General features: G+C 43.7%; 1 protein-coding gene across 1 annotated transcript; it reads left to right on the top strand.

The window, feature by feature from the left end:
• Positions 1-17,395: 17,395 nt before the first annotated feature.
• LOC138585257 (tribbles homolog 2-like) lies at positions 17,396-24,747 on the top strand. Its single transcript, XM_069657546.1, has 3 exons — positions 17,396-18,622; positions 20,105-20,397; positions 22,520-24,747. Exons 1-3 carry the CDS (start codon positions 18,353-18,355, stop codon positions 22,989-22,991), a joined length of 1,035 nt encoding a protein of 344 aa, XP_069513647.1. The 5' UTR covers positions 17,396-18,352; the 3' UTR covers positions 22,992-24,747.
• Positions 24,748-27,540: the final 2,793 nt, after the last annotated feature.

Consider the following 27,540-nt stretch of genomic DNA (forward strand, 5'->3'; position numbering starts at 1 on the left):
CACCCAGCATGCATTGTGCCCCTCCCTCTGAAAGGAACGGCCCAGTGAGAGACGCTGGTGTGAAATACTACAGTTTCGCTGCAGGCAATGGCTCAGAGCGGCACAGAATCTGAAATACGATGAGAATATATCGGTGGATTGTCTAAAAAATCTTCAGGTCTGCAGTCTACATTTCAAACCTGACGATTTTGAATGAGACATGACATCAGAGGCGGGCGTCCTAACTTGAGGAAGTGTAGTTTAGCGAGCTCCCTGGCTTCCACCTGATAACGCGCTTTACGTAGTCTGGTGGAGGTTTTCCAGGGCCCATTAGAGAAGTGGATAGCGTCGTCCAAAGTCACAGAGCGTCAAGTCACTGCATTTTTTCCTACCATTAGCTCCCCACAATAGCATGAGAGGACTGAGGTTGAAAATTGGCAAACCGGCCCTTTAAATATATGAAAATGCTTCTTAGTAAATGTGAAAAAAAACCTCTAAATGGACAGGATTATATTCACCACGAGAGAGAAAATTATTTTTCATAGTTGACTTTTTTCCCACCATTTTTCATGTCAGCATGACCCAGAGGATGACCCCTGTTGGATACTGCATTGGATTGACGGCAGGAAATGCTGTGGTTAGGATAATAATCGCCCTCGCAATTATCATCATAAAATCAAGACATGTCAATCGTTGCCAGAGTGTGCACTGACAGGGGAAATACACAAACAAAAACCGGAGGCTAGCATGTTAATTTTGCACCCGCTAACCACACATGCCACACCCACTCGCGCACCCTCATCGCATACAAACACCCACACACACATGAGCTCATGCACACTAGGATTGGATTAGCAAAGAAGATTCAGTTTAACCTCTTTCCTGTGAAGAGCTGTGCAGCGCTTCATATCTTGCCTCTGCCTGTCTGAGTTGGAGGAATGAACCCTGCACGGCTTCCAAGAAAAGAATCAATTCCCATCCAGGCGTTAAAGCCACCCTTCAAATGAAGTGCACGGATTCCAGTGATGCACTGGGACAGAAGTACAATAATAAGAAAGAAGGTGATAATTAGTATGTCTGTTAGCGTGAACACATCAGGGTTTTAAATTAATCTCAGCACTGACAGGCTAACATATTCATATATTAAAGCCTCAGTTTGCCTTCAAGCATCTGTGCTCTTGCTTTGTGTCCTTGTTGTCGTAACCCCTTGCAAAGGTTGCATATACAGTACACACTTGTGCCTTTTCCTGTGAAATCATGGGACATCTTTGCTGTCTTATCGTTTCAAGAAGATCTCGTCATGTGCCTTGTGTCTTTTTCATGGCCGCAACGCAGCTTGGAGTCTGAGCGCCTGAAGTGAAGTCAGCCTTCATCAGCTACCATCAAGGTGAGGTCCCTCTCCCCAGGCAAAGCCCAGCCACCAGCCACATGTTTCTCACTCACCGCCCTGCGTTGCATCATGTTCTGATCATAGCCACAACAAGAGACTTAACATTGGAGAGACAGCGGGGTTGCATTGCTCCGGGCTGAAGCAAAAGCTGCAAAACTTTGCATCAGAACTTTTTTCTACGAGACTGGGTGTGTCCAAGATGGCTGAAAGTTTCAGAGAATCTGTCAAACTTAATTTAGTCGCTGCTTACAAGCCAAACTTTTGTGATTTCCTCTGTAGCTACATTTGTACTTTTACCTAATGGCCTATGAAACTATTGATCGCCGCTGTTTTGCTGGCTTGAGCCAAGCAGCTACATCACTGGCCTGTCTGCTGTGAGTCTGCATCAAGCCGTGATGAATGGAAGTGCTCTGGTACTCCCCCATCAGGAGACAGGCTTCCCTGTGGCCCTGTCCATTAATGCATTATAAATGAGCCCACTTGCAGCTTCAGAGAGACATGTGAGGTATGTGAGACACCACAGACCAGCGCTTCCTGTCTTCCAGTAAGGAGCGGCTGATTCCGCGTGACCCGGCCGGCAGGAAACCATGTGACGCAGCAGTCCAGACCACCAGACCAAAGACTGGCTGCAGAACTCCATACAATGAGGAGTCAGTAAGTTTAATGCTGTAATCATGCATTTTAAATTCTGTCCCAGCTTTGTTTTGAGTGAAGTGTATGGAAACAATCTGACTATTTAATTTCACAGTCCAGCAACATTCAGCTTCGCAAAAATGCACTCAATATATGGGATGCATCATTTTTTCAGGCCTTACAATCGATCAAAGATAGTAAGGACAGAAAGTGCATGAAATGTATACATTGCAAAATAGTCAGATGTGATTGGAAGGCATGCTCGTCCTCCCTTGAAGTGACACACAGTAATGTCTGGCCTCATTTAGCTCCCAGAGTCGAATCAAAGGCTCGATTTCCGGATACTTTCTCCAGGTAGAAGGCAGTAAGAAAAATCCTGTCCTTTTCATCTGTGTCAAAGTTACAGTGATACCCCGTTTGATGTCTGAGCCAGGATCTCTCTGCTAAAGCACTGCTGCACTTTGAAGTTGCTTGTTGTGCAGACACATTTTAGAATTCTCTTAATGCTCTGATAGTTGCAGTGTGTCACATGATGAAGCATGAAAGCCGAAGCTTCTGTTCGAGTGAGAATAAAGATTTCTCTCTCTTTTTTTCAATACGCCTGGCTCGGTGCTCTGCGCCACCATATGCTCTCTGATGCTTTATCCTGCCCCGTGCTCACGGCAGCCGCCAGCTATCTCTCTCACAGACATGGAGCAGAAATAGAGCATGCAGCACATTAGCTAGACCAGGAGAACGAAAGAGAGAAAGAGACACCGTGCTGCCGTCCACTTTGCTCGGTAAAGCCCCTGAGCTAGCACTGTTGTTATAAGAACAGCAGCAGACATGCTGCACACACCAAAAAAGAAAACACACATATAAACACACGCACACCTGCACGCACACGCAAAGTTGCACTGGGAGAGTGGGAGCTGCAGTGGAAACTCTGAGTCATGAGCACTCCTTTGCCATTCTGAACCTAAATCTTTGTGGCATTGAGTCACTACAGGGCTTCCTGTGTGTTCATTTGCGTGTCTGCATGTGTGAGCGTGGACGAGCGCAATCTGCGGTCTGGTTTTTGTTTTTAAAGATGTGTGTGGTTTCATTCTTTATGCATGTATGTTCTCATATCTGCAGTATATGTGTGCTTTGATGGAATAGGCTCATGCAACATTTATATTTATGAACACGTGTCCCCTGCATGTGAACACCTACATTAAAACCACGAGAGGAAACCCCTTTTATGAGAGCAGTGGAAACTGTACATACTGTATCCTGTGCTGCTCGGGAGGCTTGTGTTGCAATGATGAAGTGAAGTAGAGAAGAGAAGCTAACCTGTATTCTTAGGTTTAGTCTTCAGCCCAAACACATGTCTGGTGGGCAGCTTGTCTTACAGATCAAGGGTGTAGGCAGTCGAGGATGCTACAAATAGCAACATAGAGGGGGATTTTTATTTCTCTCTTATTACCGTCTTACACATCTTTCGCACCTTTCACGTCTCGAAAGCTGCTCGCCGGCATCCTACACATTCTGCACTTTTATTTTTCTCAGCAGCACAGCCCAGACTCAGGGCCTCAGTTCTGATTCTGATAGCACATAGCAGGGTTGACATGTCAACACAACCCTGGTCAGCAATCACGCAATTTCCATAGAGATAATGAGGGCTTTTAACATTCCTGTTGCACCAACAAGATTGTGCAAATACACGCAGGCACACACGCACAAACACACACAGAGTTAAGGAGATATGCAGAGGGCATAATGACCTGTAGCAGCATTGTAGATGTGCTTGTGGTTGCAGTGGCTTGATAAGCAGGAAGCATACATGAAGACAAACGTGATAAAGCATTGTACACTGTGCTTGCTACTACCTCGATTCTCGATTTTCTGATGCTATCACGCAACGCTTGGCAGCAGGGAACATGCTAGCCACAGAATTTAAAGATAGCATTTATAGACCAGTCAACACCCTGATATATTGCAGCGTATGGAAATGAGAAAAAAGCAGTTCTGCTGAGGGAATGGAAACGTTGGACCGAAACAACGCTGTGGAGTTCACATTGTGGCCATTCTCTGTGATTTCAAGCGATCATAGAAGATTGTGTGGACACCAAACATCCTTCAGAAACCACAGTGAAAATGTTTTAGCCATCACAGCTGCCAGTTGTTGATCAGATGTCATCGCAGTCTGAACTGGCGCCCGGATTGATTCGAAAATCTGTAGGAGTGATTATGAGACAGGAAGGTGGGAGGCTTTGAAACTGAAACCAGCCCAAATGGAATCAGATGCATGTTCAGCCAACCGCCATCAGCCCACTGCTGGCTGCTTAAAAGCTTCTGACCTTTGAGAATTAGACGGATATGGAAATTGTTGCTTAACAGGTTTCGAACAAATACAGGGCCTGCATGAGAGTGCACATGCACACACACACGCGTTTGGCTCTGGTGACCATTCAAACACATAAATTATCATAAGTATCTGCAATTTAAAGGTGCATACCAGCACTAATTCAGTCTCTAGTGTAGTGCATGCTGGAAGTTGCTCCTTATTACGAGCTTTAAAAGGCCAGATCCACCAGAGAGAGCAGGTAGTAACTGAGCATTTTGACTCTCCTGCACTCCAGGCAGGCAGACCAGGAGGAATGAAGCGGCTGGCTGCCTCAGATGACTCATCCCCATTGATGAGCTTAACAGCCATCAATTCCACTCTAGGGAGCAGAGCCCAGCGCTCCCCCCCCCACCCGCCGCACTCCTGCCTGGGCTCGGCTTCCTCTCCACTCCCCCTCTCCCAGCAGAAGGCCTGGAGCTTAAATTAGAGCTCTGGCAGCGGGCCATGTGAGAGAGGAGCAGTGAGCAGGCAGCAGCCATTCATTCCTCTGGAAGCCTGAGTCACATTCATTGTAACACAGAGACAGGGCCGGGGGCTGGCTCACAGTGGGCCTGTTAGTTTTTCCACAATGGAGGAGAGAAATGTTCCATCACAGTTTGAGCAAAAAATGCTGTCAAGATGCAACTCAGCACAAATGAAGGAGTAGCTGATGCTTTCTGGATGACATGTGTTGCTGTGGATTTTACTGATTCGTCTTTGACATCCATGAAGAACTTCATGCCTCGATGAATTTAATCATCACACATTAATTGAGACATTAGGTGTAGCGCATTAAAAAATAAAGCTTATCATTAAAGATGTCACATATACATGGAGACCTGCACATGCAGAAATACACCTACACGCATACATCTACCAATACTACCCATGTGCTCCAGAATAGGCTCGGCTAGCCGTCCAATCTTGCCGTCCTAGTCAACTAATTCCATATGCAGCACATTTTTTGCACCTCACCATCTGCCACTTAACTTTATATTACTAATTAAAGGCCAAAACCCAAATCCTTTAAAAAATTGGCGAGGGGAGGTGGAAGCTGAGGAAAGATGGGACCAAAATAGAAATATACATAGCTGCTAACTCCAGCAGACAGATTGGATTAACACGATCAGTTACCAACCACTGACACAAACACAATGGCTGATATTACAACTCTTTGAATGAGCCTGGATGTATGGCTCCATTCTTCTCCAACAGCTTGCATCGTTTTCATTTTAGGTGGTCAGGGGATGACATGCGGCTACGGGGGTTAACACTGTGTAGCCTTAGGCAATGCCAAGTTTGGTTCAGTTTTCTCAAACCTGCTCCGTCTTTCGACTTGCCGGTTCTTTTCAAAGAAGGGGGATTGATTCTTTCTTCTTCTAATGTTTATCGACAGTTTGCAAACCAATACAAAAGTACAAAAGAGCTCCTTTATCGAACATAATTTTCCAGTACAGGGGCCAAATGAAATTTGTATCTAGTGCTATCTAGTAAGGTAACACCAAGGCTGCATGGTGGTGCAGTGGTTAGCGCTGTCGCCTCACAGCTAGAAGGTTCCTAGTTTCAATCCTGGTTTGGTGGGCCTTTCTGTGTGGAGTTGGCATGTTCTCCCCGTGCATGCGTGGGTTTCCTTCCCTTCCTCCCACAGTCCAAAGGCATGATCAGTGGGTTAATTGGTGGCTCTAAATTGCCCATAGCTGTGGGTGTGAGCGTGAGCGTGAAAACTATGTGTCAGCCCTGTGATTGACTGGCGATCAGTCCTCTCACCCAATGACAGCTGGGATAGGTTCCAGCCCCCCCCCCCCCCCCCGAACAGGATAAGCAGTAATGGATGGATGAGGAGCTGAGAAACAAATCACAATAGTTACAATACAGCAGAACGATTAGTTTATGGACAGCAGATCAATATATCGAGCACCTCTGAATCCGCCTCAGAGTGACACAAAGCTAATGACCACTCATTGATTGGACATAACTTAAACATTAGTTACTGTTCTTGTGGCCTGTCAAGTACAGTCGTGCACTAACCGAGAAGTAACAGGGCTGATTTAAGGCCCGCCTTTAAAGAGAGGATGTTTCTGACTTCAACATTTCTTTGTTTTTTAACGTTCGCCATTTTGTCCTCAGTCTATCAGCCTGGAAACATTTTATATAACATTTATATCAGTTCATATATACACAATAATTCAAAAGGAGCATCAGAAGTGTCAGGGTCTCATAGTCCTGCCACACCATGTGCAGTATCTCATACTTTGATCCGCTAAAATCGATACAAAATGAAAGACTTATTACACCGGCATCTGCGAAACCATTGTTGTATAATATTTGATATTTTCTCTCATTCCAGTCCCTTTGTTTTTCCGCTGCCTCCAAAGTGTGATGTTATCTCTGTCTGAGGAGATTGCTTTTCGCTTCGCTCCCTCATTTCTTTGGCAGTTATTACATCTGAAGTCAGGGAGGTCACCTCAACATATTGCTCAGGTTGTAGAAAGCCATCTGTTAGATTTCATATAATGTAGCGGCCCGCTGGCACTCGTGGCACATTTCAGAGCAATAATACACCATAGCCAAACTACATCCCCAAAGTAATTTACACTGCAGGCGGACAATATGTGCTGCAGCTGTGCGGCATCTGATACACAAGTGCAGCACAGTAGGACGCGTTTCAGAGGATGATATGAGGCACTAAAGGGTTTTTGTTCTTGTCTGCAGGCTTTTGTGACTCTTAAAGCAGAATGTGCGAGCGTCTCGTTGCTCTAATCACCGTTCTTAGCATCACGATAATTATAATTGTCTTCTGGTGCAGCAGCGGTGTGGTTTCTGGAGCCACTATTATCATAATCCTTTGTCAGTGTGAACAATCAAATAAGGGAATTATTCTCATACGGCTCCATTACAGGAAAGCAAAATCTGCTCAGTGATTCCTTAAAGTCAACAATTCTTTCCAAATGTTGCTCATTAAAGCTGAATTAATGAAGATAAATCAGTGGATCATCAGCACAGTGTATGGTGATGTCAGTAGTTAGCGTGGAATGTGACTTAAACATCTGTTTAGTGTGATGGAGAGCGCAGTGAGGTACAAACACAGGATCTTTATAAAAGCAGCCACATGACTGAATCCACATGGGAGGAATACCCGGCCGCTTCATTGTATCACAGGCGAGATGCATCCTGCATATTTACTTATTGTTTTTAATCATGTTACAACAACGCTTCTCATTTGCGGGTCATTGGGAAGAGCAGGAAACGGGTAGAATTTTCCAAGGCTGCAATAATTACATCATGCTCGTGTTATTTGCATCTCTGTGTGTGTTTGTGTGTGTGTCACGTGTGAGCATGTGTGCGTGAAAGGAAAGCAACGAAGACTAATTAGATTTGAGAGAGAATTAAATCAAATAAGAATGCTTCTGTGTGAGTGTGCGGGTAAATAACACAGCAGGAGGAGGTGTGTGTGGGTCCTGAACGCATCGTCTTTCCTGAGTGTGTTGCTGTTATTATTGCTAACAGAACTTACTGATGACCCGTGATGTGGACATAACAGATGATGACCTTCGAAAACAAAAGAACCTGGTGGGAATGCAGGCGGGTAAAACTTCCTCTTTCACTTTTATTTGCTTACACACACACACACACACACATACACACACACCTGTAAACTCAGCATTAAATCTCAGACCCTGCGAGTCAGCAGAAGGTGCTGCACTGAGAAACTAGCAGCTGAGCGGTTCTCATCCTCCGCCTTATCTCCTCATCTCTTGCAGAGGTGTGCAGCTGAAAGGGGATGTCCTGCTCCATCTCAGATATAATCACCACGACGATATCTCAAAGGTCTGCTCTACCTACGACACCCCCTGTCTCATTTTGATTAACCACATAAGAGAGTCATCTTAAAATCAGACTTAAAATGAGTCTTTCTGGCAGACAGTATGAAAGGTTACGATATCTGAGCCTTCATCACGCTGCGACATGGCTAACCCTCCTCATTATCCGCTTCAAAGTAAGCCATCATTTCCCAAAAAATAAAGGGGGGTAAAACCCAGCATTCATCTTCCCTGGCTTCCATAACTCTGTGGGAGTACTCTGCAGTCATTCGAGCTCTAATGGCACGCTAAATACACTGACCCATGCCCGCCACTGATTGCCACAGGCATGGTTTGTTTGACATGCCAGCCTCTGTTAGCCAGATATGCTAGAAACAGATCATTACTGTCACAGCTAATGCCGCTAATGTTGCTTACTGTGACAGTAATCGCCGGTCACTCCTCCCTCTTTCCCTTCCTCCTTGTTTGTCTCCCTCCTTGTCAGGCTCGAGGCTATTCCGCCGGAGGCTAAGCCCTTTGGAGAAGACAGTCAATTATTATCCTAATGGCCGCACGTCCCCGATACGTGAATAAAGGCTGTATTCAAAGCAGCGCGGCGAACAGCCCGCACAAGGATCTCCGAAACTACAGAAAGTAGGCACTCCCTCTGTGACTCTTGTCATGTTTGCATTCATATCTTATCTGATATCTGCTGCCCTCAATCTAGCATGGCCTAGATTCTCTTTTTACAACGACTCCCCCCTCCAAATATCAGAGCACAATAGGAAGTTTATCTAAAAGGCGACGTCTAAAGGAAACAGGGGGAAAGCCTTGTTTGTTTGCACTGATTGTCATGCTGCAGTTATCCCCGCTGTCTTCAGCAACACCCACAGGATAATGAGTGATTGCACAGAAGTAGGATTTCAAAGACGCCTCATGAGCGTGTGTGTGTGTGCACCTGCAAGTGTCTGGTAGACCATAGGCTTGTCACATGAGACACAGCAGCTCTACAGACAGGAAGTAGAGCTAAAGTGATGAAGTTCTTCTGCAGCTCGGCGTCTGATTGTTCTGCGCCACAACAGCATAAAAATAACAACACGGTGCTAGTATTCCTCCAAAACTGAAAAAGAAAACAATCTGCCTCCATAACCGGGTAGATTTCATTTGTATGGATTTCAGTTTTAATGTCGCACGCTCTAAAAGCTGTTTCAGACACTGTTCCACCCAATCAAGAGAGAAAAACACTGGAGAAACTCTGCCGCATATAAGATGAATACAGCATAATGAAGCGCTAATTCACTTTAGATGATGGAAGTGGCAGTGAGCCGACCGTAATCATGCAGTGATGGAGTTCTGTGACAATATCCTGATGCATGGTGTGGCAAAAAAAAAGAAAGTGAATCATAACTCCTCGCCATAATTTTCCTCTCTAAGCCGGCATGAAACGTAGCTTTTGGCACAAAATGGCTCATAAAGCGAGCGGAGTGTTCTTTCCCAGGAGATTACAGCACGGGGTCCCTTATGTGTGTTTCAGCGTGCGTGTGTGTGTGTGTTTATGTTTGCAATCATGTACAATACTCCCTGGGGGATGGAGACAGGTTGCCATGGCAGCAGCTTGAATGTTGCGTATATTGCAGCGATGTGTGTGTGTGTGTGTGTGTGTGTGTTCTCAGGCAGAGGCCAGACAAGGACAGCGTGCTCTCGTCATTTCGCAGCTCACCGTACGGGCTCTGAATCACTGAGGAAGACCAGTTTTAGGTGACCTTTTCATAATGTGAGGATCCCATAATGTGCTCACATCAGACATAAAACCTGCCTGCAAATCATATTCACACCACATTATCGTTCATATTCTTTTACAAGCCATCTGAAAAGGCTGTATTGCAAATTACACTGCGACAAAAAGCGTGCCACAAAAGATGTTATGTAGCTGTAATGCATGTAAAACAGGGGCCTTTCAGTAACAGGAGGCTGAAATGTGCTGCTTGTTATCAAATTGGGTTGCGTAATACAGTTTATTAAAGCGCAGTGGACACATGCCAGGATTATTTTTTCAATCAAGTACAACAACATCAATATTTCTTAGGTCAGAAGAGATTTCATCTTCTCTGTCTCCAAATCAACAAACTTTATATTCATCGTATTCATCTTCTGTTTTTAATAAGTATCGCATCATTCTTCCACAATATCGCCTGCATTTTCAGGGACTTTGAATGCTTGTTTCATAATTTCTGGGTAAAGTAATATCTGGATTCTAATAATGTTAACATCTTGTGCCATCTTGGCCGTGCAAAGACATTTTTGGGAGCAGGCACTCAAGCAAAAAAAAAGGGCACTTGCCCCACAAACCGCCTTAATTCCCACCCTGATGTTGTCACGCCGCCGCCATCCTATGCAGACTAAACCAAAACCATGCAAAACATAACTACCTGCTTCAGAACTTAATTGCATGTTTGTAAGTTGCCCTGCATGACGGAGAAAACGTCGTTTGAATGAAAATGAAACTAGACCTCCTTAATAGTTTTACTTTGATGGATAACATAAAAACTAAGTGTTGTTTTGGTTGATTTCGTAATTGAAACAGTGCGTACTGTAACCGAACAAGCGTGGGGCTGGAGCGATGTGTGCTTTTCATGACATGATGTCACGTTAGTCACGTTGGAAAGTTAATTGATTGATTGATTGATTGATTGAGACAAAATCATTTGGGAGGGGGCGGGGAATGTGGAGTACTTTCTAAATTGATAAGGCATATTTTTCGTGAATATTACTTTACATTTCAGTCTCTATATTGGATAGAATTAAAAAATCATTTATCTTATTTTATTTTTTAAATGAAGGGCACTTTTCGACTTGGGTCCTATCTGTTTGTGCTCCGGGGACAAATAAACCTGCAGTGGGACCTAAAAGCCCCACTGACCCGCCAGAAAGGCAAAATATAAACTGGAATCATAAAGGAATTAATTCTTTATCTGTAACTCAAGGTAGGGCCTCCAGACGAGGTCATAATGATTAAGGTTTTGTCTTTGGTTTTTCACATTAAGTGGTGAATCCATCCATCCATCCATGGTCTACACCACTTATCCTGTTCAGGGTTGGGAGCCGGGCTGGAGCCAATCCCAAAGGCAGGGTACACCCTGGACTGATCACCAGTCAACAGGGCTGACACACAGAGACAGGCTCACACCTACAGGCAATTTAGAGCCACCAATAAACTAAATGAGCATGTCTTTGGATTGAGGGAGGAGGCCGGAGAACCTGGAGGGAACCCACACATGCACGGGGAGAACATCCAAACTCCACACAGAAAGGCCCACTACGTTTAAACCTAGGAATCTTCTAGCTGTGAGGGGACAGCGCTAATCACTGCACCACAGTGCAGCCTATTATTAACATGTTTGTATTAAATGTAAGAAATTCCTCATTGCCAGCAGCAAATACTGTTTTTTGGTAATATTGGTGTATTAGAAAGTTGAGTTTGCACGGTTTATTTCATGATTGTCGACTACTTTTATGTGCTCCAGGGTCATTTGCTTTGGGACCTACATTCAAATCCCCAAAGGACAAACCAGATATAACAGATATATAATCATAAAGAATTATCTCAAGGTGGGGCCTCCAGATTAGGCCAAAAAGCAGGTTTAGTCTTTAGCATTTCAGTTCACATTACGTGGTAAATACAGCATTACTTAAAAAAGTTGCACAGCAAATGTATTTAACCGATTAGAATATTTCAAGTTCACTTAAGAAAGGTCACCTGGGTTGCTGGTTTTAAGACTGTGAGAGGAAACCAGCTTAAAGCAGAGAACGCAGCCATAGCCAGAGAACAAGCTACACAAGAGAACAAGCTACATAAAGAAAGACCCTACGTGCTCTGAGGCAGCAGTGATAACCACAGAGACACCAGGTGTTTATTTGTAGTCCTCTCAGTGTTAAAAGTCTCCAGCAAACAGACTAAACCACCATCAGGTCACATGTCTGTGCTAACTTTAAAGAATCAGTATGTATCTGTAAAGAGCATGGTGTGAACACAAGTGAATGTAATTAAAGATTTAACAGGTAATGTATATTAATATGTATATTTTTTGGAAGCATAACAGTAATCGGTATTATTGCGTACTGAATGCACTTTTCTCCCGGGCTCTGACTCACCTGCAGGGCGATGAGACTCATGACTGACTCATCAATATCAAATATAGTATAATGTTGGTGTCCTTGCCTTGCAGCGCCAAAATGTGATGAATAGCTCCACAAGTATTTCCTGTGACGCCTCAGGCAGTTCAATGCAGGAAGCATCTTCTACATATGGAGGACAACATCATCAGTCACAGAGAGCAGAGAGAACACAAATCAAGACACCAGCGATGTTGGATTTTGGATTGTCTTCCATTGTTCTGACAGTTTTGACATGTCATTTCTTTGTCTTTCAGCTGTTTCATTCACGTTATTGTCATTTCTGCATAGCAGCCGGGCCATTTGGAAGGCTTAGGCTGCTAAAGCTGCGTGATTTCACTTGTAGCGACTCAAATGCATGACTATTATTAACCTCTCCACTTATGATCGAGTGAGTCACCCTGTCCAGTGACAGGGCTGCCACAAGTCCCCTCTCAGCTGTCTGACTTCATGAAGGAGAGATCCAAGCCAGTGACGCCAATCCCCTCTCCCCCTCCGAGCCAAGATCCTTCCTCTCCGCGCGGGGGGGGGGAGGGTCTCGTCTGCGTGACCTGCCACTCACAGCCGCTCACATTTCCTGCTGCCTCGGAGAGGAAAGCGGAAAAAATGTGTCACTCGTGGGCAGCGTTACGGGACATTTTCATTCAGATTTGGTCTGGTGTAGCTGCACATAAACTGCTGGTCAGAAGCCAGCGGGTTGAATTAAGGTCAAAGGAAGTGGCAGTGTTTGTATGATGTGCTGAATTGTCCCCTTGGGTTCAACCTCATGCTGACTGGACCATGTTTCATTCATTTGCACTCATGCATTTCCTGTGCTGCCTCCTGATGATGAGGTCTTACAGTATGGAACATTTTTAAAGGGATGGTTCAGATTTTTGGACACTAACTTGTATGAAATACTTGCTAGTAGTGTCGTGGATGCAAAGCTATTAGCTCAGTCACCGTGTCCCGTGGTCGGAGTTCTGGTCGGTTACGAACGTAGAGTAAGTAGTTCCGGTGAGATTCCAGGGTCATGAAACCAAAAAGTTTTACCCTACAAAAACAGCACGCAGGCAACGGTGACCCATTTTCAACACAAAATCATCGTCCTAGGATTTTATATACTGCGCCATTTTTTTGGCACTATCTTCTCTCTGGACGAAAACCAGTATCACTACGCCTGCGGCAGGCCGGTTTCTCAGGTGACATGATCCATCAGCTGTTTCAGAGAGAACACGCTGTAATTGGTAACTTGAGATGATGTTTGTTATAATAACTTTATTTATATAGCACGAGTTTACAAAGTGCTTTGACAACGAAGCAAAGCAACACTCTTGTTGTCACAGAGGAAAATACATGTCGAAGTGGTGCAAACTTGTGAGTTTCCTGGCTGTAGTAATAAAAATATTCCACCGCACATATTTCATCGTTTTCAATCGTTTTCCTCTCGTGCCCAGAGAGAACTTTAGCTTGATGCAGTCGGATTGAACATAAGCACCAAGGCTATGAGGGTAAAAAATCTTTGCGTTTGCAGTGCAGAAGATTATGTGCAGACACCTCCAGGACAGAAGAAAATGCATACGTAGAGCATTGCTGTGCCCGCACCCCAGGTAAGAGTGTTGTGTTGAAAATGCATCACCGTTGCCTGCATGCTGTTTTTGTAGGGTAACATTTTTGGGTTTCATGACCCCGGCATCTCGCCCGAACACTCGGTGAGTAAGCTCATAGCTTTGCATCCACTACACTGCTGGCATGTATTTCATGCAACTATCCCTTTAAGGCTTTACTTTGTTTTCCTGACCCATTTTTATAAATGACATTACCTCCCTTCTCTTGCAGATGTTAGGTTAAGAATTATATTATGGAATCCCTCAACATTGATCCATCTTTGAGGGTTAATGATTCAGATCGTCAGTCTCTCTGTAGACGGACAGGTCTTCTGTAAAGTTTGTGGTACGTAGTGCACAACAGAGCTGTAAATGTCTCCATTGTCTTTGGTGCTAAAAAGACGATGACACTGCTATGTTGATTGGATCCACCATCATTCTAAAAAAGTACTTTTAAACTTCTTAGCATAAGAAAAATAATACAGTGCATTATCATAACAACAAATGGGAGCCTTCATTTTTCATAACGTGTTATTTGAAGGGCAGATCTGATTACAGATGCATATTAAAAACAAGCCTGCACTTGTAATTGTGCCTCTTTTTATGATTGCTATTGTTGTGTGACGAGCTGCTCCGGCTCTAAAGTGACAGGAAGAATAGGGAAGAAATATGAGCATCGTCACATCATCAGTGAAACATTATCCTCCCCTCCTTCTCCCTCCTTTCTTTTCCTCTCTTCCTCTCTGCCCTCGAATCCGCAGCTCTATCCCTCGCTCTCTGGGTTAAACACAGGCCTCCGGTCCCAAAGCGCCATGGAGAGCAGAATGTGGCACATGTATACCCATCCCCAAAATAACTTGTTTTTTCCACTCACTTCAAATTGAGGGGTACTGCAGCTGTTGCCCTGCACCAACACGCTCACCGAGGGTCATAAAAAGAAGGAGGATCATGGGAATTTGTAGAAATCTTCAGCAGTAAATGTAAAAATAAACCCAAAGATCCCATGAGAGCGAGTCTGCAGTCAAAACAGAACTGAGAACACTTCTGATATTAACTTGATGTCAGCACTTTCACTGTGACTGTCCTGTGGAGCATCTTTGCTTTATTGTGATGCATCTGATGCCCTTTACTTCCACATATTTCTGTACAGTCATGTATTATGTTCAAATCTCAAGCTGACATCTCACTGCCTGACACGAGGTATTTCCCCTGCTTTCCAAAAAGGAGGAACAGAACTTTCTGTCACTTTTTTCTTCTTCTTCTCTTACTTTTTCCACCTCTCGTCACGTTCTCCTGCTTCCCTGTTTTCCCTCCTCTGTCCTCCTGCCTCGCTCTCTCTCCCACACATCCTCTCCTCTCACTCTCACTCAGTGATCTCATTCCTCCTCATATGCCTCTGCATCTATCTCCTCGCCTATGATCGAGTTTCTCAGTGGAAGTTACCCGCAGGGTGTGGATGTGACAGCGCTGATTCTTGCTGGTGTCAACATGAGCTGGCTATGGCTGCGTTGCTATGTGACGCTGGGAAATTGGCTATTTTCTGCATGTACAATATGAGGAAAATAACTCTCATTTGAGTGGGTTTCATGATGCATTCTAATGAATTTTATTTGAAAACACATTCCTCTGGTGGATGTCACCCCTCAGGCCTTCCTGTAACGTCAACATAACAGGGGAACTGACCTTAGATCATTTTCTACAGGGCAAAACAGCCTATTAGGAAGTGCATCATAACACCGCTCCAGGGATTCAGAGACACTCATCCGTCCTCATTGACCTCTGAAGTCTTCCAGGACACATCTTCCTTCAGTGGCACGAACACACACACACATACACAGAGTCATGAGCTCTCGCTGGAAGGCACTGCTGGGGCAGCCTGCCGTTGCTCCTCAGCATGTAGGCGTGTCTGGAGAGCTGATGAGCCTCAATGGATTTTCTCGAGTGCTGCTCTCCACTGCGAATGAGTCACAGAGTGTGTCAGGGAATGGGGGCAAAGAGGAATCTTTGGGGATTATTATTCTGATTCATGCACAGCTGTGGTTTAGGCTTAACAGAATCCCTATCTGGCATTAGAGCGATGGGCGAACGCAGAGATGTAGCGTTATAAAACTGAAATGCAACATTTGCATAACTCGATAGACACAAATACAAAATTAAAGCTTCTGTAAAGTGAGGAATGTTCCAGAATAAAGAGTAACGTGGGTGGCTCACTGAGATTATATCACAGAACATACATACACATAAGCTCGGGGACTGCGATGTAAAAGCTTGTGGGTGCAGCCACATTCTGCATCTGCAAACCACCATCTCTGAGATGAGAGGCCCCTGTGTGAAAAATGCATTTCCATGTTGCGGGGGCTTATTCGGGCAGCCGGCGAGAAATGAAGGTTCAGAATAGTGCATGTTTGTGTATGCTTGTGTGCACTGCTACTGCCTGCATGCACGGGGAATAAAGGTTAAATCGAACACTTCTGTCAGTGTCTTGCGTCCAGATGCAAGCATTCCTCTCACCGCCCAGCCATTCCTACATGGAATTGCACAATCCCGCCGTCACACCCCCTGGTAATCTAGGAAGAACAATGAATAATGAACCTCTTCCATCCTCCGCTTTGTAATGTATCACAGGAGCACAACTCTGCAAGACAGGAATTTGTTACAAGAGAAGCACACAGGCCTGTGCCAGCTTTTAATCAGGTCTGTGTTCAATGATCTGTTTTTTTTTACACACTTGGCACAAAAATCTGGAATATGATCCCATATCAAAGCAAAGCTAATACCTTTTTAATTTCAAACATGCACATGAGCAATTTTCTCAAGGGCAAAGCTTAACACTGATCAATGTCATCGCCCTCTTACACCACTCATGCCCGTCAAATCTCCATATTTTAACCTTCTTGCTCCAATACTGCATTTTTAATATTTCCCCCACCATTATGATAGACATTCCTGTTGTGTTTAGTTTCATTTTGCGAATATTATTGGAAAAAAATCATCGTCATTTGATGGATTTTCACGTCAGAATGTATCTATTATGTCGAACATAATGGCTGCATACATTGTTTTTTGCAAATGAATATCACTACTGTATAACTGTGCTGGGTGGTGAACATCTGCGTGCTATTGTGAGAAAGGGCTCTCCCTCACTTTCCCTTGAATGACATTTCAGGAGGAAACACATTTGTAACACAGCACGTACAGTAGCTATACTCTCGCTTCCATCACCGCCCCCCTCCCCATACAATTTACCAGCGTGCGATGCATTTAGACTCCTGGGGGTGTAGCTGCACAACATAGCTCTCACATGACTGCGCTGCATATTATAACTCCTGTCGGAAGCCAATAGGGTTTCGAGGTGGGAGTGACGTCAGGGGGCGGGTCGGTATGCCTCCTTGTATGTGTGTGAGTGTGCGCGCGCGCATGCCGGCGAGTGCGTGTGTAGAAGCTCCCTCCGCTCGGCAGCTCTCTTGCTCTGTACAGGCGCAGTGTGTGCAGTGTGTGCAGCTCGGCTGGCCTCCCTCCGCACTGAATGGACTAGATTCCCAGCCACGTAAGAAGCACAGCGGCACCACGGGAGAGAGGATGTCCTGCTGAATCGAGGGATAGGCCTGGGAAAGTCGGCCGGCCGTCCCTTCCTTCCTTACAGCAGCAGACATACGACACTTTTCTTCATTTGGACCAAGAGAAACAGCGAAGACGTCGACTCCTGCACACAAAGAGCTACAGCAGTTTTTTCCGGATGTTTTCTGCTCCTGTGGTGGATGACAATCACCGTGCATGGATATGATCCCGGGGAACAAGGCCGAGCACTGACCTGGTACTAGTTAGCAAAGGAAGCTAACTGGTTAGCTCTGCACCTGCTAGACATCATTTGTCTGACACATTTCGGCTAAATTCAGTAGCGCGAATAAGCTTGCAAAACTTGCTTTATACATATAATTGAGCTTTTTTGTGCCTGCAAGCTTAATCCAACATTGTTTCCGTTTTATGAAACGTGCCATACATAAGCTATCAGACAAGCTGCGGGTTGAGCTCTTCATTCATTGTAACAGCTGACTTTGTAGCCTTTGTTACATTGTTGCACCGCTAACGTTGATGAAATTGCAGCAGGTCTGTGTAACGCGTTTTCAGCAGGTCTGTCGTTTTAACTTGGCCTTATCTCTTGAATGGAAAACAAAGGGGGTCAAATGTGCAGCTGAACTCTGCAAAGAAAATTACAGACCTCTTTTTGTTTGAAACCAGATTGGCAGCTTTGCTTGTTGATATTCTGCTACAAGGTGCAGAGAAATACATAGAATTTTTTTTACTTCATTCAAGATTATCTAAAAGTAAGGGACGATTTGTGATATTGCACTGAGTTTACAACACAGTGGTGCCCTTATCGAGGAGGAGGAGAACCAGGAGGAGGAAGGCCCCCGTGTTTGTGGAGTTATCACACTTATTCCTCATGAACATACAGAGGTCAAATCCAATTAACATTTCACGTTATGGGAGATCGCGGCACAAATCGCACGATTTTGAAGAGTTATCTTGCTTAAGGACTACAGAGTCGCACCAGAGTTTCAGTCCCAACCTCGGGTCCCCCAGCCCGCCGGAGACCCCGGACTCCTCACACTGTATCTCCCGCATCGGGGACTACCTTTTGTTGGAACCACTGGAGGGAGACCACGTGTTCAGAGCCGCCCACCTGCACAGCGGGGAAGAGCTCGTATGTAAGGTTAGTAGGCAGCGTGATCGATCTAGCCTACCTTCATGCACCCACTTCTCTGCCTCTTTCGACTCACTTCAAACAACGTTTTGCAACGTGAGAGCAACATTTTCTGGACAAGATCCAGTTTTCTTCCAGATCCCAAGCCTTTGCATTCATTATCACATTAATTATTAGTGCATTATTTTAATACATATTGCACAAAATATACAGAGAAATACTGATTTGGTTAGTTTCTATAGGTTGGCTGTTGCAGCAAGTCCACAGCCCTCGTCTTTTTAATAATTGCTTGAATTGTAAATAGAGAGCTGGCAGAGCAGCCTAATGGAAAAAGTGAATGGGGCGAGCTGCGTGGTTTGGATTGCATGATGTAACGTTGACAAAGGAGTGAGTAACCACGCACACACACTCCTCTGTGCTATTCTCGCTTACCCGTGGCTTCTCTCTTTCATAGTGCTATGCTGTAATCGTATTATTTCACCCTAGGTTTTATATAGGGTGCGTAAGTGTAGTCTTTATGCACCAAATATTATTGGTATATTTTATTATTTTCAAGGAGAGTTGTGTAAGCTAACAGCAGGGCGAGGGAACTTCAGAAGTTCATCCAGCTGCCGTGACATTGGCACCAGCTTTGACCCCTTTAACTATGAGAATTAAACCACTTTTCCCCAAAGGTCGACGACGTCCTCGTGGCCTTCACTCACCACATTTATAGCCCATATTGACTTTCCTATATTACTGATTATACGGGCAGTGGGGTCATCCCTGAGGTACATTCCAGCTTTAAGCAGGCTTAAGTGGCTGGATGAATTGAGACGATGCTTACATGCACCGTTGGACTCATAAGACATGACATATCCAATAACCCGTACCTTTTGACTCCAGATAAGGTTTCGTCATGGCAATAACAAATTAATGGCCTTTGGCACGGCCTGTGAGCTAACTGCCTTTTGACCTCATCTGCCATGTGCCGCTTTCAATACAGAACCAATCAATCAACACTTCCACGATTGATCATTACTGCCAAGCTGGAAGCCGAGGTCACACTTTAGGATCTGGAGAGCTGTGGGGTGTATTTGTATTGACTGCGAGCACAGGAGCCCTCTCACCTGAACTGGTTGTGCTGAAAGTCAATTGGGGGTTACTATGGAAACAAAAGAGACACCGCAACCCCGGGCTGCAGCACAGCACTGTTCACTAATATAATGCTTTTGTTCTGGCGGTGTGTAACCTTCCACCCTCTGCCAAAAGACTAAGTTTGGTGTGACAAAGATGTGGTTTATTGTTAGACAAATTTAATCTCATTCAGTTGGGTTTTATTGTTTGTATCTAAAGTAGGAAAAAGTGGAATAGTTTATTGTACTCCTCCTGAGATTCTGACATAAACACTTCATTAATAAGACACTAGTAAGTCATCTTAGATTACAAAATGGCTACTTGGTTAAAGTGCAGACTGCAACTATTCATGTATTTCCCTCCCTATCATTGCAGGTGTTTGACATCGGCCGATACCAGGAGTCACTGGCGGCCTACTTTGCCCTGGGCCAGCACCAACATATTAACCAAATCATAGAGATCCTGCTTGGGGAGACTCGAGCCTACGTGTTCTTTGAGAGGAGCTATGGCGACATGCACTCTTTTGTCCGCACCTGCAAGAAGTTGCGGGAGGACGAAGCTGCCAGACTCTTCTATCAGATAGCCTCGGCTGTGGCACATTGCCACGACAATGGACTGGTCCTCCGTGACCTGAAACTGAGGAAGTTTGTCTTCAAAAATGAGGACAGGTGAGTTCTGCTAAAAGCATACTGTGCATCATCATCCGTGCATGTTGTTTGTGATATAACAAGCTGTCAGAGTTACCCCTGTTATAGCTCAGCTTACACTGAGGATAGTGTAAACTGAGACGATGCAAGACTGACATGCCTCTCCCAGATGTTATGCAGAGTACAGGAAACATAAGCCCTTTGTGTCTCCCCGAGCTATTTTTGTGCAGGTTTAATAGTGGAAGTGACTCATACAGTATATGGTATATATGGCACATACAATACACACTTGGGGGGGATTATTGCAGTACAGTTATTATAAAGCCATTGAACTGAAAAGCTGGTGCAGGGAAGTGAGTAGGACTAGCTCTTGCACGACAGATGATCCATTAAGGCCAGCTTTTTCCACTGCTGCACTTCTGTAGTGATCAGCAGAAGAATCACACTCACACAGCATAGGTTTACTGACCCCTGGTGGCGGCATTTGAATACTACAAATTTTAATATCCAGGCATCTGTTGCCACAGCAACCTTAGAGCCCCTTTTTTTATTAATAAAGATATATATTCTTTTAATTTGAGTGGATATAGATTCAACCTCGAAACTCTTTTTTTCCACACTATTTATTTCTCTCTGTGAAGTTCTCGACAGTGAGACACAGGCTGCACCTCAAAGCCCTCTATGTTAAAGCGTGACGTCATCCTTTGGCTCTCACTTTGGAAAAAGGAAGTTGAGCTGCCTCACATATTCAGTGCCGTTTCAGTGACCTTGAATGTTACACCAGACTGCTCATGAGCTGGGATGCCCAGCCACCCACTCCCATTAAATGATTGATGTCGGAGGAATTTTAAGAGTGATGGTGCAGGACTGCGCTGGGTCGCATCGACTATATGACCCGTCGAGAATCCCCTTACATCTTTTCAGTCCCTCTGGCTACAGAGACGAGGAGACAAAGTTGCTTTAGAGACTGAGACGCAAAGATCTGATTTGGCTTGAACCCAACACCAGGCTATGGTGTCTGAAAGGAACTAGACCAGACATTAAATTATACTTGAGCAGGCTTCCTCAGGATCTGTAAGCTTCCTGCCTTTTTTGTCATACTGCTGTTAGTCTTTGACCAAACAGCAGCCTGCAAACAGCTTCAGTCAAAGGTTGAACTCTAGTTCCTCCTACACCCAACTCATGAGATATTTTAGGATGTGCTACTGTAAAAACAAACTGTAAAGTCATTTTATATTTTTAAGCCCTCTAGGTTTGCACATGCCCTTCAAATGAACTGCTATCCAGACAGTAACAAAAAGCACATGGCATTTAATCTCACAGAGGAACAATGGGCATTTGTCTAAAGAGGACAATAGCCTTTCCCTGATTTTATAAATGTGGAAAGGCTGTACTTATTAATTAAATGAAACGACTATAACAAACAATAGACAAGTGAGTGGGCTAATGTGACGCGTGTGCCACAGTTGGCAAAAACACATTCTTGAATATGTCCAAGCACGTCCTTCTCGGTTTCCTTTTTCCTAGCTGCTCTCAGTCGACAGATAGTATCACACGTCCCGGCTCTTTGTCTGCCGCATCAGGTCTCATGGACCTCACACGCAGATGGCAGCATTAGCACAGCCACACAAGTGTCTCTTACCGCTCACGTGGAAAATGTTCTTGCCCGAGCCCCTCAGGATTCTTTAGTGACAATGCATCTCAACAACCAGCCGTTATTATGAGCACTCAAGGGTGTCATTGCTGCTATTGTGTGGTTTAGAGAAGATTACAAATAGATGCTATTTTGACGGGATAAAGTAGGAGGGAGAAAAATCCACATTGTTGGGTTCTTAATTGTCCGTGCAAAACAGTTCAGGAAACCCAAGACGATCAGTCGACCTATAATTGTGTTTTCTTTTGAATTGTGGAGCTCTTTTGGAAAGCCTTTTTGTTTGTTAAGGCTTTTTGGCTGAGCTTTTATCGAAGTGAAAGGAAATGTCAAACATAAGCCCAGACTATTATGTGCTCTGCTTCCTCTGATATCCAAAAGCGATGGATCTAAAACACTTAAGATGACAATCAAAAGTGTGTCTTGTAATTCATTTTCTGTTTAGCGGCATCAACATATTTAATGTGTTCTCTTCCTCTTGTGTGTCTCCAGAAGCCTTGTGAAGCTGGAGAGCCTCGAGGACACTTATATCCTGGACGGTCATGATGACTCCCTGTCAGACAAACATGGCTGCCCTGCTTATGTCAGTCCTGAGATCCTCAATGCCAACGGCAGCTATTCGGGGAAGGCAGCTGACGTCTGGAGCCTGGGCGTCATGCTTTACACCATCCTCGTGGGGCGCTACCCTTTCCATGACGTTGAGCCCGGCTCTCTGTTCAGTAAAATCCGCAGGGGCCACTTCAACATCCCCGAGACGCTCACACCCAAGGCCAAGTGCCTGATCCGCTCCATCCTCCGGCGGGAGCCCGCAGAGCGCCTCACCTCTCGGGAGATTCTGGAGCACCCCTGGTTTGCTTCCTGGGCTCTAGGGGGCGCTGTGGTGCACGGTAGAGGAGAGAGAGAGCAGGAGCAGCTGGTGCCTGAGGTGAACATGGAAGAAGAGCTGGAGCAGTTCTTCAGCTGAGCAAACAGCAAGCACAAACGGACAACTCTGCCACGGTCGGCTCGCCACGCTCACAGCAGAGCCAGAAACAGTAGTTTAGAGATTAATAGGTGAACATTTGTCACTCATAATAAAGGTGTTTCCATCCTGTTTCCTTTTCCACCATTTCATGGAAAACCTTGAGCCTGGCATGACAAATGGCATCTCTACGTCACCTGGCGAAGCACCTCCTGTTCAGGGAAGTTGCCGCCAGACATGCAAGTTGCAAACAATGTAGCAAATGTTCTTTTTTGGATCTGTTTTGGTTTAATGTGGTGCTCATAAAAGTAGACACATTCAACATTTTTGACACTATGGAAAGCATGAAGGGACATAAACAGGAAACCAAGGAGAACAATTCAAAATGAACTGACAAACCGCAACACCACATCTTTTTTTTTTTGTTTATTTAGGTGCTACACATTTTAACCACAGACCCAGGGTCAGAAGTAACACGCCCATGTTCTAATGTTAAACCAGTACAAGGGGATTGTCCCTGACCTGGGATCAGTGGTTTGTAAATGGAGCAGCTTCAGCTTTTTTTTCCATCATCATCAACATGTTTGACCTCGTCTTTTTTTTAATGTTTTTCCTTTTTTGTCTTCATTATTAATAATTCTGACATCGTCACTTAACCCCTTAATGGCCTTGTTTTCAGTCGGTATGTTTCTGCACCCTCTTTCTCTCCGGCCTTTCTCACACTTGATTCACCTCCACACTTTTGTGTTTCAGTGACATGACTTTTATAAACAAGTCATTCATTTTGTTTTGAAGCTATTCCACTCTGTTGTTACTGCTGCTTTAAAATCACTCCCTGAACCTCAATCTTAAACAGTTTTTTTCTTGGTAAGCCTCCAAACATGGCGTCACGCACTTGATGTGTTCGGTGAATGGACGATTCCACCTTAAAATTAGCTTCCTCTTATTTAAATTCATTCTTCAGTTGTAGGAAGGAGAACGTAACATTTATTTAAATTGTAACAGCTATATATATAAATATAAAATATATATAAATAAATATATATTTAAAACTACATTGCAGGGTTTTTCTTTTTTCAGAGATTCCTTTTTCATGTATGATGTAGGCAATATCTTGACACAGGACAGGCACAAAGAGGAAACGTCTGTCTGAAGTTTGAGTATACACAATATCTTCTGTGCCAGTATTCTGGTTCCCCGACATGCCCACGCCACCCGGTCTCCCTCGTTTCCTTTTTCAAAACTTGATACGAGATATTCAGTGATAGTATTGCTATGACATGCTCACTCCAGGACCTCATGTTAGTTTTCTACTGCCTGCGTAGGTTCTGTGAAACGATCACGCTCGGAATGGGTACCAGTGGACATGTTTTGTCGTATCTCAATGTTACTTGAATTTGTGTTTTTATCTAGTCATTGGCATGTGCCCCATGAATGCTATAGCCTGCCTAGCAGGGGGAGGGAGGAGGGGTGGGGGGAGGAGGGTGCTTGTTTTTTAAGAAAAGTTAAAAAACATGAAAATTCTCAATTTGCTACTTTTCTGAGTTGCTTTTCATTAAAAAAACAACTATTGCTTTTTATTGTTTTTTGTAGACTGAGCTACCTTTTATTTAAGTTGGTGCTGATTTGGTGCTAATGTTTAGTCCTTTTTGTTTCATGGAGGGGGAGGTGCATGGTGGGATATCTGCCTCAGATGTTCTGATTGTATCGTAACAGATTCTGGTGTTTTGTCCAAATTTATTCAGTAAATAAATCGTGAACTGCTATCTGACTTTGTTGTTCTTTTTCATACACTTGATCATGGAGTTAAAGCCACTAGACACACATGTAGCATTATACTGTTACTAGTTACCTAAACAAAGGTGTGATGTATTTGTGTGGTCCTTATCACAAAATCAGAACAGTTTCATGAAGTCATATTGCTCATATGTTACAAATACTCCATGAATTATGAACTTCAGATAAACAGTGTAACATTGTGACTGACATCTTTATGGAATAATCTGTCAAATCCTTTTTTCTTGCAGTCAAAGGACCCTTTGATATTTGACTAGAAGGATAGGGACGGCTTGATTCCAGCTCCGTAAAGTGTAGATTTTGTCTATTTCATACATGTATACATGAAAAAACTACATTTTCCACTCCAAGCTCTTTTAATATGCCTTTACAAAAGCACTTCCCGGATCATCATGAGATTGCAATCACAGACAGATCTTAAATGGATTCAAAATGAGTGAAGAGAAAATAGGCCTCCTCTCTTTCAAACCCACTTCATCTAAATGATTGCACACACGAGGCACCGGCAAAAAAGCTCTTTAGTCGCATTACTTTCCTGGTGGCATCCTCATGAGAGACCCTCAACTACGGTTTATTCTTCTCCTGCTCAGTGGAGCAGTGCTGTCGTTCTGCTAAACTGCTGACCCCATCTCGTCTTTGAGTCCCTCTGACAAAGAAAATAATTTAAAATTCCATTTATTTCAGATAGAGCCAGCCTCGAATGTTGTCTGTGGATCAACATCTGTGCATGGTTGTTATTGTGTTTGTGTAAGTGTGTGTGTGTGTGTGTGTGTGTCTGTGTGCTAAGAGCTGTTCCACCTGTCATGTTCATGCAGCGTAATCCTGATTAAGGTTATATCTATCAGACAAAGCGCACAGCAGCTGTAATAGCAGGTCACTATCTTTCCATTTAAAAATAAGATAGATAATTATCCTTTGGCACATAGTGACGATTTGAAGTCGCTGCTCAAGAACAACCTGAATGTTTCCTGGTTTGTCTTTATTAATGGAAATACAAAGCCTGCCCCCTCTTCCTCTGAGCTGATAAAACCTGACATGTGATGACAATAGAGCTACTGTGAGCTTTCTTGGAGGCTAACCATATTCCAGTAAAAGGGTCCCAGTATCTTGCTTATCAAATGTGAAATAGACAGGTGACTGTGGCACTGTGTGTTAGGATCTTTGTCTACAGTTAATAAGCAGATCAGCATGCAAGAACAAGCTCATTGGACAGGTGATTTATTTCATAATCCAGAGCTAGTGAGTGCGAGCATGACCTCTAGTGGTGTAAGAGGGGAAGTAACAGAGTTAACAGAACCCATTTGATACCATCAGTTACAATAGGGACCATAAAAAAACTCTGCAGTTAAAAGGTCCTAAAAATATTTCTGAATAATGTATCAATGCATTTCCAGAAAATACTGAAAGAATAAAACCTATTAATAACACATGTGCAGTTTCACATGTTTAGTGTAAATTGTCACATGACCAGAGATGATTACTTCCTGGTTGCACCATTAGAGGAGGATGACTGCTTCAAAGCTCTGACAAAAAAGGTTATAAAAGTATCGTAATATGAATATAAGACAACAAATTTTGATACACATCATCTTTAATGTGTCTAGTATTGATATATGTATTTACAATTATTCAACTTTGTTCAGTATGAGTAGACATGTATATCTAGATATACACATACTTATATACACATACATGTATGTATGTCTGTACGTCTGTATCTGTCTGTATGCATGCATGTATATGTATGTATGTATGTATATTTGTATGCATATACATTTATGTATGTATGTATGTAGGTATGTATGTATGTATATTTGTATGCATATATATATGTATGTATGCATGTATATGTATGTATGTATGTATGTATGTGTGTATGTATGCATGTATATGTATGTATGTATGTATGTATGTATGTGTGTATGTATGCATGTATGCATGTATATGTATGTATGTATGTATGTATGTATGTATGCATGTATATTTGTAAGCATATACGTAAATATGTATATATGTATGCATGCATGTATCATAATGCATACTCAGCATTGTTGTACTTGTATGAAGTCTGAGAATTTACAAGAGACATATTTAAATATTAAGATGAAATGGTTGAACAAGCAGAAGATACAAATGAAGGTCCAAAAATGTTAATTTAAAATATCGTGCCTCTAGTTGTTAACGCAGGCTTTCTGTTTAAAAATGTAATTCTCAGGCTGAAGCCAAACACAGCCCTGATATCATCAAGGTGCAAAACGAGTATGGTAGTTTCTTTAAGAAACCAGTTACTAATGTGCATTCAAGCTATGTACTTTTAAAGTCTATTGCTGTGATCGTAGGCAGATCGTTTGAGCAGTTTTTGTCTCTGCACTGTATAATTAGGATTTGCATAATTAAAAAGCTTCTGCTGAGTCGACCTGGCAGCAGCAGCTTCACAGTGTAAACAACACTCCCCAAGCAAACTGCATTACTTTCTTTTTTTGCTTCTGACAGGATGTGATCAGGTAGATACATTTAGGGAAATTCTAGATACAAGAGTCATTACTGGTAGCAAACATAGAGATTTACAGGCTGGTTAGAGCCAGAGCCAGAGCTGCAGACAGCCACATGTCCTGCCCTGCTCGCTTGTTTGTCCTGTTGACAGAAATGACTCATCTCATGTTTACACTGTGCAGTCACTGCTGTGCATTTCCACAATCTGTCAGGCTGACGCTGAAAGCTGTTGACATTCACAAACTTGTTCAAGCCTTAGAAA

This window comes from Semicossyphus pulcher, unplaced genomic scaffold, assembly GCF_022749685.1.
Source record: "Semicossyphus pulcher isolate SPU_LCO1_2020_fin unplaced genomic scaffold, fSemPul1.0.p SCAF_11, whole genome shotgun sequence".
Classification (NCBI taxonomy): domain Eukaryota; kingdom Metazoa; phylum Chordata; class Actinopteri; order Labriformes; family Labridae; genus Semicossyphus; species Semicossyphus pulcher.

What these genes read in the sequence shown, in the direction of transcription:
- LOC138585257 (XM_069657546.1), top strand. Translation starts at nt 18,353, where the DNA reads ATGAACATACAGAGGTCAAATCCAATTAACATTTCACGTTATGGGAGA. An exon ending in GGGAAGAGCTCGTATGTAAG is followed by an intron (nt 18,623 to 20,104) that starts GTTAGTAGGCAG and finishes CTATCATTGCAG; the next exon opens with GTGTTTGACATCGGCCGATA. An exon ending in GTCTTCAAAAATGAGGACAG is followed by an intron (nt 20,398 to 22,519) that starts GTGAGTTCTGCT and finishes GTGTGTCTCCAG; the next exon opens with AAGCCTTGTGAAGCTGGAGA.